Source organism: Notechis scutatus, chromosome Z, assembly GCF_049901735.1.
Source record: "Notechis scutatus isolate UNSWTSFEM ecotype Mainland chromosome Z, rNotScu1.2, whole genome shotgun sequence".
Taxonomy (NCBI): Eukaryota; Metazoa; Chordata; class Lepidosauria; order Squamata; family Elapidae; genus Notechis; species Notechis scutatus.
In genome coordinates this window covers 64,159,534-64,174,921 of record NC_142025.1, presented here as the reverse complement: position 1 = coordinate 64,174,921, position 15,388 = coordinate 64,159,534, and the positions used below count along the sequence as shown (strand labels likewise).

At 35.9% G+C, this 15,388-nt stretch overlaps 1 protein-coding gene across 11 annotated transcripts in view; it reads left to right on the top strand.

Annotated features, from left to right (window-relative positions):
- Positions 1-15,388, top strand: part of NT5C3A (5'-nucleotidase, cytosolic IIIA) — a 118,353-nt gene that overhangs the window by 94,265 nt on the left and 8,700 nt on the right. Inside the window, exons 1-2 of one of the 11 annotated variants that reach the window (XM_087946221.1) lie at positions 2,775-2,889; positions 3,368-3,414. The exons of the other annotated variants lie outside the window; for them this stretch is intronic. Coding sequence (XP_087802347.1) covers positions 2,790-2,889; positions 3,368-3,414 — 147 coding nt within the window. The 5' untranslated portion in view covers positions 2,775-2,789. Of the gene's footprint in view, positions 1-2,774; positions 2,890-3,367; positions 3,415-15,388 lie in introns of those variants that run through there. 11 annotated transcript variants of the gene reach the window in all.

Below are 15,388 nucleotides of genomic sequence, written 5' to 3'. Positions count from 1 at the left end.
AATTAAAATTATTAAAAAGAAAAAGCAAGAGAATAAAAACTTTTCCAAAGAGTTATTTTGAAGGGAAAAAATAATTAAAAAGGAAAGACCAGACCAGTTTAAAAGTTAAAAGTTTTAACAAAATCCAAAGTTCCAATAAAAAGGAAAAAAACCTTCAGGTTTAATTTGTGCTTAATGTCGCCGCTTGAGCACTTTTATCTTCACTTTTAAATTTAATTTTTAGTCTTTTAGGTGTTCTCTCCAGAAAAAAAAAGTAAGAAAATTATCTCACCAAACTGACACACTTTCTTTCCAGCTTTCTTCCGCCGTTCGAGCTGACCCAGCTTCAGCAGCTTTAATAGCTGCCTCTCCACCTTGAGGAAAAAAGGGCTTCTCCTGGATCTACCAGGGACTTTGCAATGTCCCTGGGATTGACAGGATGTGCCCTCCTCTGTCACCATCTCTACAGGATCGGTTTAGGTCCATTGGGACCATCCTGCAATGGAGATATCAGCAGCGATCTTAGAGCTTAAAGATCGCATGCTGTACCGCTATGACGCAAGCTCCGCCCTCCTCATCCAAAATTCATCTCAAATTTTTGATAGAAACAATTCTATATTTCTTCTTTTTTTCTTTATTGAAAATGTTTCTTTTTAAAAAAATTGGCAATGTTCCAAATATAATGATAAGGCCATACTTATTGGTAAAAAATTATGAGATTTGAACATTGGTTTATTAATCTAGCTGTGATTAGAACATATTCTTAAAAAAGCATTTACAGATCTTTATATAGTGGAAGGAAGGAAAAGTTGGTTAGGTGCTCTTAGAGTTTTAGAAAAGCTTAATTGATGCCAAAAAAGTCACTCCCTCTCCTCAAGAATTGCTAAAAAATAATATTCCAAAATATGATCAAATAAAACTATTAAACAGACCCAGGAAACTATAGACCAATCAACCTAACATCAATACCGGAAGATACTGGAAAAGATAATTAAAAAAACAGATCTGTCAACATCTAGAAACAAGTAAAGTAATAATTGGCAGTCAGCACGGGTTTGTTAAGAACAGATCATGCCAAACCAATCTTATTTCATTCTTCAACACAGTGACTAAATTAGTAGACCAGCAAAAATACTGTGGATATAATATATTTATATTTCAGCAAGGCATTTGACAAAGTAGACCACAACCTACTTCTTAGTAAGCTAGAAAAAAGTGGAATAGATAGCACCACCACTAGATGGACTCGCATGCAACTGGCTGACAAACCATACTCAACGAGTAGTCCCTAATGGGTCTAAGTCTACATGGAGGAAGTAAGCAGTAGGGTGCCACAAGGTTCCGTCTTAGGCTCAGTACTCTTCAATATCTTCATTAACAACTTAGATGAGAGAATAGAAGGGGAACTTACCAAATTTGCAGATGATATTAAGCTGGCAGGAATAGCTAACACCCAAGAAGATAGGCTCAAGATCCAGATGGATCTTGACAGACCAGAACACTGGGCCATATCTAACAAAATGAAATTCAATGTAGAGAAAAGTAAAGTCCTACACTTAGGCAAGAAAAACCAAAAGTACACATATAGCCTGGGTGAAACCAGGCTCAATAGCAGTAACTGTGAGAGGGATCTTGGAGTCTTAGTGGACAACCAGCTAAATATGAGTCAGCAGTGTGCAGCAGCAACCAAAAAAACTAATGCAATCCTAAATTGTATTAACAGAGGATACAATCAAGATCAAGGAGAGGTACTAATACCACTCTATAAAGCCTAAAAACCACACCGAGAGTACTGTATCCAGTTTTGTTCACCACATTATAAAAAAAGATGTTGAGACTGTAGAAAAAGTACAGAGAAGAGCAACCAGGATGATTAGGGGACTGGAGGCTAAAACATACAATGAAGGGTTGCAGGAACTGGACTTGGCTAGTCTAGTAAAGAGAAGGACCAGGGGAGACATGATAGCAGTCTTCCAATATTTGAGGGCTGCCACAGGAGGGAAGGGGTCAAGCTATTTTCTAAGCGCCTGTAGGCCAGACAAGGAATAATGGATGGAAACTGAACAAGGAGAGATTTAACCTGGAAATAAGGAGAAACTTTCTGACAGTGAGAATAATCAACCAATGGAACAGCTTGCCCTCTGAGAGTTGTGGGAGCGCCATCACTTGAGACTTTCAAGAAGAGATTGGACTGCCATTTGTCAGAAATGGTGGACTAGATGGACCCTTCCAACTCTGATTATCTGTTATCTGTTATATGTAAAATATTTACATATAGTATTGCTTTCCATTAAATAAATCCTCCAAAATAAATCATAAGAAAACAGCTTCATACCAAGCAGTGAATGAGACGGACAACGTTCAGGTCATACAAGATCATATCGAAGGATTCCCAAAGCTTTTCAGAATATTTGGTTATTTTGTGTAGATCTTTATTTTGCTAAAATATTACTTCAATATTTGCTAAAATTTACTATAATACATAATTGCTAAATGTCTGTGGAGATTCTCAGTCATTCAGGTCATGGTTGTCCCAAAGGTGCTTTTCAAGAGGCAACTGGACTTTCTGATTTTTCTTTAAAGACATTTCACTTCTCATCCAAGAAACTTCTTCAGCTCTGAAGAAACTGAAGAAGCTTCTAGGATGAGAAGCGAACCAGAAAGTGCAGTTGCCTCTTGAAAAAGCAACTTTGGGTATAATACAAAAGCTTCAGTGCACTTAAAATTAAATGAGAGCAAAACCTATAAGTAGAACACTGATTTTTCTTTTTAGATTTTACATTTCAAATATTTAGTTTTATTTTGCATTCATGATATATTTCTTTATATACTGTTTACAGATAATTACAGACTTTGATATGACGCTAAGTAGGTTTACCCATAATGGCAAAAGATGCCCAACATGTCATAGTGAGTATTATAGATTTCTTGTAAAAAGATTCATAACTCTCATGAAACTCAAGAACACCTATGACTGAAAACACATAGCAGAAGGGAAAAATCTTGGATTTTCCTTCTGGTGCATTGTTTGGTCTGGTTGTGATATGTTACATTTTTAACTATTGTTTTACATTTATCACCATTATATTCTTCTAGATTCTGTGTAGTGGATTATAGCATAAACAATCCCATTTTAATAAGGACATTGGATTTGTGAAAAATGGTAGTCAAAACTGATTTCCTTTCATGAATCTGGGTATTTCATGTAGACTTACACTTGAATGCCATTATATTTACAGTAATTTTAACTAATAATAATGTCAAAGTTAGGGATTTTGCCTTATTTTGAGTGGTTTACAAATATTTTACTGGTAGATGGGTAAATTAAAATTTTGCATTGTTTGATTTGCACATACTCATTTCTCAAACCTTTTTGAACATTTTCCAGATATCATTGACAACTGTAATCTCATTACAGAGGACTGTCGCACAAAGGTAATTTAAAACTGATAAGTTCTCCACCACACTGCTTCGAGAGTGAATTTTAGAAGTAATGCTGCCTCTGAGCCTAGGGGGGTCCTGTGCAAGGCCCCGAACAACAGCTGATGGGCATGATCACAATCGTAGCCTAGCACAGCTGAGGGACCTCAGGGAAGCCAGCCGAATATTGCTGCTGCTTCTTTCTGGCTGTGTGGCTTGTAATTTGTGCTCCAGGAGACGCGCACTGCGCAAGACCCACACAAGAGGTCTCATGGACAATTAGCTGCTAACGAGCTGCGCTTGGTAAGGGAATGGCGTGGGAGGCTCTTTGCCGCTCTCCCAGGCCACACTCACAATTGTTAATGTCAGCGCTTGCAGGCGCAGCTCTACTGGAGCCCCGGGAGCTGCGCTGATGGTATTCTGTTGTGTTTACTGTATTCCTGCTTTTTATGGTAATCTACAGACTGCTCTAGAGCAGTGATCCCCAACCTTTTACGCCGCGGCCCGGTACCGGCATCAGCTGGGTGCCGCGGCCCGGTACCCGGCATCAGCTGGGCGCCGCCATCTTTTTGATGAAAAAGTGCTTCCGGTGACCTCACGGAAGCACTTTTTCATCAAGATGCGCTAAGCCTCGGTGAGCTTTCCGGTAGAAATGGCTTTCTACCCGGAAAAGCTCACCGGAAGCGCTGGCGCCCTCATCTTTTGATGAAACGTGCTTCCGGTGAGCTTTCTACCTGGAAAAGCTCACGGGCACTTTAGCGCCGCCATCTTTTTGATGAAAACGCATGCTTCGGTGAGCTTTCTACCCAGAAAAGCTCACCGGAAGCACTTTTTCATCAAAAAAGATGGCGGCGCTCAGCAAGCCAGCGGCCCGGTAGGACTTGTTCCGCGGACGGTACCGGTCCGCGGACCGGTGGTTGGGGACCCCTGCTCTAGAGAGCCTAGAGAAATCTAGACACACCAGCTCTAATGTCAAAGAGCTGAGTCAGAAAACTGGGGCTCTCAGCAGAGGCTGACTTTCTATAGAGGCAGACTCAGTTTGATGACATTAGAGGGTGGAGTCATATCCCAGTGCTGGACTCTCTTACAGCGTGTTTAGAAAGGGCGTTCACTAGTAAGTCTACCAACGCCCTTTGTTTCCTGTATTCATTATCAATTCCTACTGTTATGGAAGGTTGTATTATTTGTTTTGTACTTTGCATAGAATTGTCATGAAGTATAGGTAAATCCTCAATTTAGGCCACTTGTTAAGTAACCATCACTTAGTAATAGAAATTCCAATCCCAATAACCATTGTAAGTCAGAGATTCCCTATGTTAAGACTACTTACTGATTTTTGTGAATATATGCCTTTATATGTTTATACACATCTTAAGTAAATATTGTATATAATGTACTTATTTAAAATACTAGGGATATGTACCAAAACCACAGAAGCAGAATAGAATAGAGCATAGCAGAGCAGAACATAACAGAACAGAACAGGAGTTAGAAGGGACCTTGGAAGATCTTCTACTCTAACCCCTGTTCAGGCAGGAAACCCTATAACATTTCAGACGAATGGTTAACAAATTGAGAGAGTTGGAAGGGACCTTGTAAGTAATCTAGTCCGGCCCTCCCCCACCCACCCAGACCATATACCATTTCTGACAAATGGCAGTCCAATCTCTTCTTGAAAGTCTCCAGTGATGAAGCTCCCACAACTTCCAAAGGCAAGCTGTTCCATTGGTTGATTATTCTCACTGTCAGAAAATTTCTCCTTATTTCTAGGTTAAATCTCTCCTTGATCAGTTTCCATCCATTATTTCTTGTCTGGCCTTCCGCTTTGAAAATAGCTTCACCCCTTCCTCTCTATGGCAGCCCCTCAAACATTGGAACATTACTATCATGTCTCCCCTGGGCTTTCTCTTCTCTAGCCATGCCAAGTTCCTGTAACTGTTCTTCATATGTTTTAGTCTCCATCCCCTAATCATCCTGGTTGCTCTTCTCTGCACTTTTTCTAGAGTCTCAACATCTTTTTTATAATGTAGCGACGAAAACTGGACGTAGTATTCTAGGTGTGGTCTTACTAAGGCTTTATAGAATGGTATTAGTATCTCACTAGATCTTGATTGTATCCCTCTGTTAATGCAATTTAGGATTGCATTGGCTTTTTGGCTGCCACTGCACACTGCTGGTTCATAGTTAGCTGGTTGTCCAGGTTAAATCTCTCCTTGTTCAATTTCCATCCATTATTCCTTGTCTGCCCTACAGGCGCTTTAGAAAATAGCTTGACCCCTTCCTCCCTGTGGCAGCCCTCAAATATTGGAAGATGCTATCATGTCTCCCCTGGTCCTTCTCTTTACTAGACTAGCCAAGTCCAGTTCCTCCATTGTATGTTTTAGCCTCCAGTCCCCTAATCATCCTGGTTGCTCTTCTCTGTACTTTTTCTACAGTCTCAACATCTTTTTTTATAATGTGGTGAACAAAACTGGATACAGTACTCTCGGTGTGGTTTTAGGCTTTATAGAGTGGTATTAGTACCTCCTTGATCTTGATTGTATCCCTCTGTTAATACAATTTAGGATTGCATTAGTTTTTTTGGTTGCTGCTGCACACTCATATTTAGCTGGTTGTCCACTAAGACTCCAAGATCCCTCTCACAGTTACTACTGTTAAGCCTGGTTTTACCCAGTCTATGTGTTTACTTTTGGGTTTTTTTGCCTAAGTATAAGACTTTACTTTTCTCTACATTGAATTTCATTTTGTTAGATAGGACTGAGTGTTCTGGTCTGTCAAGATCCATCTGGATCTTGAGCCTATCTTCTTGGGTGTTAGCTATTCCTGCCAGCTTAATATCATCTGCAAATTTGTTAATTTCCCCTTCCCTCATCTAAGTAATTTATGAATATTTTTTTTTAATTTTATTGGTTTTTAAAAACAAATATAAACAAACAAAACATAAAAACATCAAGCTATCTTCCATAGGTGTACATACAGTGTGCCGGTTGGTTTACTAATTGTTTTGAGCTTCCGTTTCGTAGTCTTCAATTACAATTACATTGCATATGATCTCATATTGTCAATCAAAAATTAAATACCTTAGTATCATTATTAATCAATCATTTGACTATACTTTTATTCATTCATGTTTTACAAGATAATCATAATTTACTCAGTTTATTTTATAACAGTTCATATTATCATCCCAAATCTATCCTAAAATCATTTTGTAGATATAATAAGAAAAAAGTACATCTTTATATATTTATTATTTTCTAAAAGTCTATATATTTCATTACTGTATTTTATTGTCTAACCATTGATAGAAAAGATCCCAAATTTTATAAAATTGTTTATCCTCTTGTTCTCTAATTTCAAATGTCAATCTACTCATTTCAGCACATTCCAATATTTTCTTAATGATTTCCTCCTGTGATGGTATTTTCTCATTTTTCCAGTTTTTAGCAAATACAATTCTAGCCGCTGTTAATACATCTACAATCAGGTATTTCAAGTCTTTACTATATATTTCAGGTAAAATTCCCAATAAAAATATCTCTGGTTTCAAGTCTATATGTTTTTTTGTCATTTTTTCCAACCACATGTGGATTTTAGTCCAGTATTTTTTAGCATCCGCATAAGTCCACTGCATATGGTAATATGAGCCAGGTGTCTGATGATATTTCCAACATTTTTCGGATTTATTCTTGAACATTCTTGCTATTCTTGTCCGGGGGAAATGCCACCTGTAAAACATCTTATACAAATTTTCTTTATATGCTGTTGACATTGTCATTTTATAATTTTGAGACCACAATTTTTGCCATTTCTCTAAATCGATCCCATATCTAAAATTCTTCCCCAAGCAATCATAGTTTCTTTAACTTGTTCTTCTTCTAGTTTAATTTCTAATAAATATCCGTACAATTTTTTAATCACCTTTTCATCAGTACCTGTCAAAATCTTATCTAAGTCAGTCAGTTTATCATAGAAACCTTCTGTTTTAAAATCTTTATCATACCTTGAATGTATTTGCGCATATGAAAACCAATTCATCTTCATACCTTGTTCCTCTAGATTTTGCATAGATTTAAGTTCACCCTTTTCATTCAACATTTCACCATATCTAACTGTTTGTTCCTTTTTGTATATTATAGGATAAGAAAATGCTTCAATAGTCGATAACCAGACTGGAATTTTCAAATAACATTGTCTTTTAATCTTCTCCCAGTTTAACCACAGAGACTCCCGTATATAATGTCTTCTAAAATACCCCTGTGTTTTAGTTCCTTTATACCATAAAAAAGTATGCCACTCCAACAACAGATCATGTCCTTCTAATGTCAACAATCTAGTATTTCTTAGTGTTATCCATTCCTTAACCCACATCAGATTTGTAGCTTGGTAGTACAACTCCCAATTAGGCAAACCAAATCCTCCTCTAATTCTAGCATCGTGCAAAAGTTTTAACTTTATTCTCGCTTTCTTACCTTGCCATATATATTTCAACACAATTTTATTTAAATCTTCAAAGTAGTCTTTTCCAAGCCTAATTGGAATTGTTTGAAACATATATAAAATTCTGGGTAGTATATTCATCTTGATTGTTGAAATTCTCCCTAATAGTGACAGTTGTAAATTTTCCCATTTTGCCAAATCTAGCGCTATCTGCTGTTTAAGTTTGATATAATTATTCTCTTTTAATGTACTACACCTTGCTGTCAAATATATCCCCAAGTACTTAATCTTATTCGTGACCTGAATTTTCAATAGGTCTGCCAGTTCTTCCTTTTGTCTTAATAGCATATTCTTTGTCAAGATCTTTGTCTTATCTATTTATTTTCAAACCAGCCACCTTTCCATATGTCTCTATCTTTTCTATCAATTTTGATGCTGTTTCTAAAGGGTCTTCTAAGATGAAAACCAGATCATCTGCAAATGCTTGCAACTTAAATTCTTCCTTTTTGATTTTCATTCCTTTTATATTCTTTTCATCTCTAATATTTCTTTTTTTTTTTTTTTTTTTGTAAATTTTATTTGAGTTTTCACAAAGAGAAAAAAAATACAAATAAAACATCTTTTTTGAAAGTAGTGTAATCCCGGGTTACATTTCTTCGTACAGACACAAAATCAGGTTCATGCTCATTTTTATATTCTATTCCATATCTTATTACTATTTTACATTTTCTGCATAGCTTCTCCCCTCTTTTAATTTTCTCTCAATTTTTTTTAATTATCTCATCTCAATTCAAATCATTGTATTTATATTTTTGTCTTTCCTGTTTCAATTATCTATTATCTTTTCTCATTAAACAAAATTTCTCCTGTAGTTACTGATTGGAGTATGACGCCTTTATATCTTTTCCCTAAAGTTGTAACATTCAATATAATACATAACTTCCATTCGGATTCTGCTTGGTACATTCTTAAAATACACACTGTATTCTTAAAAAAAAAAAAATTATAAATGTATATAATTAAAACAACATTCCATTCCAATTCAATTCTATCATTAATATTAATATTCATTAAAGTCTTAACATCTTTAACATTACTTTTCAATTAAATATCATACTTCTATGGGAACAATTATAAGCTTTCCATAGTTAATTCCCCCCTTCACTTATATTTTGTAAAACATTAACTAATTAAAATGTTCCTGGTCCTTCCTAATTCAATTTTCTCATTTATTTTATTTCACTTATTTTATTCACAAACATTTCACTAAATTACACTATTTTATCCCTCATTTTAATCATACGTTGTTTCCAATTTTCTAAAGTTATTTCTATTACTAATATAACAATACAATCTTATGTACCTTTACAGAATCTCTTTTTCAATTAGATTTTTACCCATTGTCTCTAAATAGGTCCTGATTCTTTATATCTTGCTCCGGTCCTTTGTAACTTCTTTTCCTTTCCTTCTTCCCTCTCTTCTTCTTTCTCCCTTTTACCCCCTTGTCTCTCTACCTCTATTTCTCTCTTCTGTATTCCCTTTTCTGTTGCTTTCCAGTATTATACTTATTTTTTCAATTATTTTTCTTTTCTTTGGTTGTTTTTTAAGTCTTAAATTCTCCATTCTCTTTCCCCGCTTTCCTTTTTCTTCCCTACATAGAATTACTTGTTCATTAAAGATGGCTTCTTCTTTGTCCCAGTCTTCTTGTTTTGCAGTCTTTTCTTGTTGTTTCTCATAGTTCCAAATCTCCATTTCTAAGAATTGAAAAACAAGCCAAAAGAACCCTTCCCTTCTTGTGCATCTTCTTTGTACTTTTTAAGTTCCATTTTCAATTCATCCAGAAGTGGTGCCATTGTATAAATTTTTAAACAACCACCTGATTGATTTTAGTCATTCAAATATAATAACCAAGAATCCAAAGATCACCAAATAATCCAAATACACGCAAGCTGTTTCTTTTTTGCTCTTTTTTTCACTTTCTCTTCCTGGGGTTACTATTTAGTTGCAAAAGTTTCAGTTAAAATGTATCTTTTAGAAGTCTTGTTGAAGTTTTACTGTAGATTCTTTTTAATTCCAGGCAGTCTCCTCCCTCTTCCAGATCCTGCCCTTATTCTTTTCTCTCCTTCCTGCTTATGAAAAAGAAAATTTTTAATGTCCAGAAATCTTTATTATCCCTTTGGCATTTTGTTTTATTTTCAGCTTAATTGCCTAGTGATGTCAAAGCGGATTTTTCCAATTTCTTATTTAAGTCTATTAGTTGTCAGTATAGGGAAGGAGAGAGAAGAAAAAAAAGCCAAACCTTTCCTTTTCACTTTCCTTCGCTGCTTCCGACTCTTCTTTGGGAGCGGTGTTATTTTTTATAAGTTTAAATTCCAGGGTACCTTAGTTGTTGCTTTTACAATTTAACCTGGTCAGCCAAAACTTTCACTTCTTATCTTCCTCCTGCACATTCTTTTCTGGTCGAGTTCTTTTTGTGGTGGCCATTTCTGACCACTGCAGCAACCGCCGGGAAGGGGAGTAATGGCCAGCTGAGGAGGAGAGATGCGGCTCTCTCCACCCTGCTGGCAGTCTCCCCTCTTCACCACATCTACGGGTGGCTTAGCCCCGAAACCAGCCGGCTCGGGCGCTCCAGCGGCGAGCCCAGACAGAAACCGCGCACGATCGCGGATTTCTGTCTGTCGCCGAAGCCCTTCAAACCGGAAGTCTCCTTCATCTCTAATATTTCTGATAGTGGGCACCCTTGTCTTGTTCCTTTTCTTATATTGATAGAGTCTGTCAGTTCTCCCTCTATCATTACCTTTGCCGTTTACTTATAGTCTATAGCTTCTATTGCTTGAATAAATTTTCTAGCAAAACCCATCTGTTCCAACAGTAATAACATGAATCGCCAATTCACATTATCAAATGCCTTCTGTGCATCTAGAAATATCAGGGCCATTTGTTTTTCAGGATGTGCCTCGTAGTATTCCAAGGTGTCCAAGTTTACTCTCATATTGTCTTTAATTTGTCTCTTTGGCAGAAATCCATTTTGATCAGGATGGATAAAATTATTTAAATATTTTTTAAGTCTTTCTGCCAATATTGAAGCAAAGATTTTATAATCTGCATTTAGTAGAGAAATAGGTCAATAGTTGTTAATTTGTAATGGATCGGCCTCCTCTTTTGGAATAAGTGTAATATACGCTTCTGACCATGATTTAGGTATCTTCTTCTTTAACATAACTTCATTCATAACTTCTAGCAATGGAAGATTCAACGATTCTTGTAATGTTTTATAAAATTCTGCCGGAAGTCCATCCAGGCCTGGTGCCTTTCCATTATTTTGCTTCTTGAGTGCTTCAGTTAACTCCATCATTGTTACATTGCTTTCTAACATTTTTTCAGTCTCTTTAGATATCTGAGGTAAATTAGCATTCTGTAAGTACTGTTTTACTCTTTCCTCATCAATATTCTCTTGCATATATAATTTCCCATAGAAGTCTCAAATGATTTCCTTCTTCTCTTTGCTACCATGGCAAACTTGGCCTTGGTCATCTATTAATTGCAACATTTTTCTTGATTCTTTCTCCTTTCTCAATTTGTATGCTAACCATCTACCTGGTTTGTTTGCGTCTTCAAAGTAGTTCTGTTTAGCATCTCAAATTTTCTGTGCTAATTCTTCTTTTTCTATTTGACCCATTTTGTGTTTAGTTATATCCATTTTTAGCTTGATGTCCTTCTTCTGTGGCATTTTCTGTAGCTCTTTTTCAAGTCTTTTATGCTCATCCTCTAGGGCCTTAGAGGCTAGTCTTTTCATAGTATTCCTTTTCCTTGTATAGTCTATTATCAAGTCTCTAACATATGCCTTCATTGTATCCCATACATTCTGAATTGATGTATCTTCTTTTTTGTTTTCTCTAAAGAAAAAAGCCAATTCTTTCTCCATCCACTGTGTGAAGTCTTTTTCCTTTAAAATAGTATTATTTAACGTTCATCTAGATCTTCTTTTTTGTCCTTTCCATTTAATTGTCATTGGATTGTGATCTGCCCAGGTACTTGTTTCAATATTTATTTCTTGAATGTTAGTTATTAATTCTGTTGACATCCATATCATATCTATTCTGGACCATGATAAGTGTCTATTTGAATAGAATGTGTATTGTTTAGTTTTAGCATTTATTTCCATGTATCTTTTAAGTTTATTTCATCTACCATTTTAAAAAAAGATTTAAGGAGAGTCTTTCTGTTTTGCTTTATTGTTTTCTGTGCTGTATAGTCCAATTTATTGTCTACAATTCCATTAAAATCTCCCATCATAACTATATTAGCATAGTCCAGTTCAATTATTTTCATATGTAATTTTTTGTAGAATTCTTCTTGTTTGTCATTCGGAGCATAAATTGCAATCAGGAGTGTTTTCATATTATTGTTCATTATTTCCACCATTAGTATTCTTCCATCATCATCGGTATAGATCAATTTTGCTAGGGTGGTCTCTTTAATATATAAAACCACTCCTCTTTTCTTACATTGTGTCAAGGAAGTAAATATTTTCCCTAATTTTGGCTGTACCAACAATCATTCATATTGTTTTTTAATATGTACTTCTTGTAGACAAATTATATCAAATTTTAATTTCTCTAATTTATGAAAGGTTTTCCTTCTTTTAACGGCTGAGTTAAGTCCATTTATATTAATTGTAATCAATTTTTTCTCTTCTATGGTTATATTTTATAATTAGGTTTTAGCAGCTCTCGTGAGATCTTAGTTCACGTTGTTCTTTGGCTTCCACCTTTCCACCTACTGCACCTTCTTCTTTTTCAGTCGCCATTTGGCAGTCCTCTTGGAATTCAATTAGTGAGATCTCTTTTCTGCCTCTTCCTTTTTCCCTCCAAAAATTCTGTATAAAATAATTCCGCTTTCTCAATTGAGTCAATTCTATGTCTCTGTTCTTGCCATGTGAACATTAAACCTTCTGGAATCAGCCATCTATAATTCAAATAGCATTTTAGTCAGGAATCGGTATTCTCTTCTCATCTCTTTCACTCTTCTGGGTATTTGTTTCAAGACCACAATCTTCTTGTCTTTGTATTTCAATGTTTTCTCTCTTGCCACTTGCAATATTTGCGTTTTAATGGCTTTCTTTGTAAATCTAATGTGAGCTTCTCTTGGTGGGCTATTTCTCATCGCATATGAGAAATATGTGAAAACTCAATAGACCTCGTCTATTCCATCCATCATCTTCTCTTGAGTTATTTCCAAAGCTTCAGCCAGTATTTCTATCATTATCTCAGCTAGGTTTTGTCCTTTTTCTTCCTCTACATTTTGAAATCTAAGATAGAATTCTGATCTATCCATCTCCCATCTCAACATACCACTTTTATCTTGTTCAACCACCGTTAATCTATTATGAATATCTCCAATCTTCTTGTCTCTTTGTTTATCTTCTTCAGTTTTTTGGAATCTCTCATCATACTTCAACATCATTTGTTGGATATTCTCCACTTTTTCATCGGTTTTCCCTGTTCTTTGTTCAATGTTCTCTATTCTCTTTTCAATATTCTCTGATCTTGCTTGAATATTTTGAATTCCTTGCATAATCATCTGCAGAGTCACTTTTTCTTGTTCTTTTTCTTGCTTTAACATTGTCTGTATTGAACGTTGTCCTCCAGATGGTGGAGAGGAAGAAGTAGAAGTTGAAGAACCAGGAGCTGTAAATTTCCTACTCATTTTAAGCAAGTCAAAATCTTCAGGTTCTTCTAAACCTTAATCCAATTGTGAAGTAACCAATTATAGTTCAAGATAAAAATAGTAGAAAAAAGAAGCCCAATAATAAGAAAAGAAAAAAGAAGGGAGGACAAAACTTTTTCAGGTTCTTGTATACCTTAATCCAATCAATAGTTAGATGAAGAAAAAGGCTTAAGAAGAAAAGGGGGGGGAAAGGAAAAGGAAAAATTCTTCAGGTTCTTCAACACCTTAATCCAATTGAAAGGTCTCAAATAGAAAAAAGTACATAAGAATTAACCAGAAAGGTATATGAAAAAACAAAAATACCAGGAAAGGGGGGAAAAAGGCTTTTAAGGCTTTCCCTTTAAAATAAAAAGCAAATGTAGAAATTGGACTTCCAAAGAAAAAAAGAAAAACAAAGACAAGCTCCAACAAAGCCAAAAACCCATATAGTTATTACAAAAAAATAAATAAATGAATGAATAAAAAGAAATACAATAAAGCTGGTGAGGAGGGATAGCACAACTTAGAAAAAGTAAAAAGGGCACACTGCACTTTGTTTAATTATCCAAGGCTCTTATTATAGCTCTCTTCTCCAAAAACTTATCACCTTTTTCCCCCTAAGTTTCAACACCAGACTCCAGCTGTTGATAGAAACCCAGAAGAGCACCTGCAATAATACTCTCCCATGCTCTTCCCTCTATCTTATCAAATAGCAATGTCCTTGAAAAAGAGTCTCAGTTCTTTCTTTCTCAGCTTTGTCTGGTCACAGGGAAATAGAATATTTTCAAGTCTCTAGTTGGCAGTGTTACAAAGTTTCTTTGCTCTCACTTTCCCCCTCCTTTTCCGAGCAGGATATAATAAGAATTAATAAAAAAAAGAAAAAGATATTTAAGAAAAATGAAATAACTAAAGGAAGCCTCTAGCCTAAAATATCACAAAATCGAAAAGGAGAAGAAAAAAATAGATATAAATGAAAAATCCAGTCCAGTTTCAAAATACAAGATCATATATAGAAGGTCCAGCAATGAGAAAAAACAAACAAACATTATTTTGACATTCCTGTTTAAAATCGCCACTTAATCACTTCTGTCAAAACTTTTACAGATTCTTTCTTTTCCTTAGGAGTCCTTTCAGATCTTAGAATAAAAAAAAGTTCTCACCAAACCGGCACACTCTCTCTTTCTGTTCTCTTCCGTTTCGGAGCTGTCCCAACTTCAGCAGCTTTAATGGCTGCCTCTTTGCCGCTGGCAAGAAGAGCTTCTCCCGGATCTACCAGGGACTTTGCATTATCCCTGGGATCGACAGGATGCGCTCTTCACTTTCACCGTCTCTTCGGGGCGGTTTATATCCGATAGGACTGTCCAGGAGCAAAGATATCGGCAGCGATCTCAGACCTCCAAGATCGCATGCCGTATCGTCGCGATGCCAGCTCCGCCCTCTCCAGTAATTTATGAATATATTGAAGAGTACAGGGCCTAAGATGGAACCTTGCGGCACTCCACTGCTTATTTCCTGTAGACGTAGACCCATTAAGGACTACTCGTTCAATGCGGTTTGTCAGCCAGTTGCAAATCCATCTGGTGGTGATGCTATCTATCCCACTTTTTTCTAGCTTTACAAGAAGTGGTCTACTTTGTCGAATGCTTTGCTGAAGTTAAAGTATATTATGTCCACAGTATTTCGCTGTGGTTGTCCAATCTCTTCTTAAAAACTTTCAGTGTTGGAGCATTCACAACTTCTGGAGGCAAGTTGCTCCACTGATTAATTATTCTGTCAGGAAATGTCTCCTTAATTCTAGATTGTTTCTCTCTTTAATTAGTTTCCACTCATTGCTTCTTGT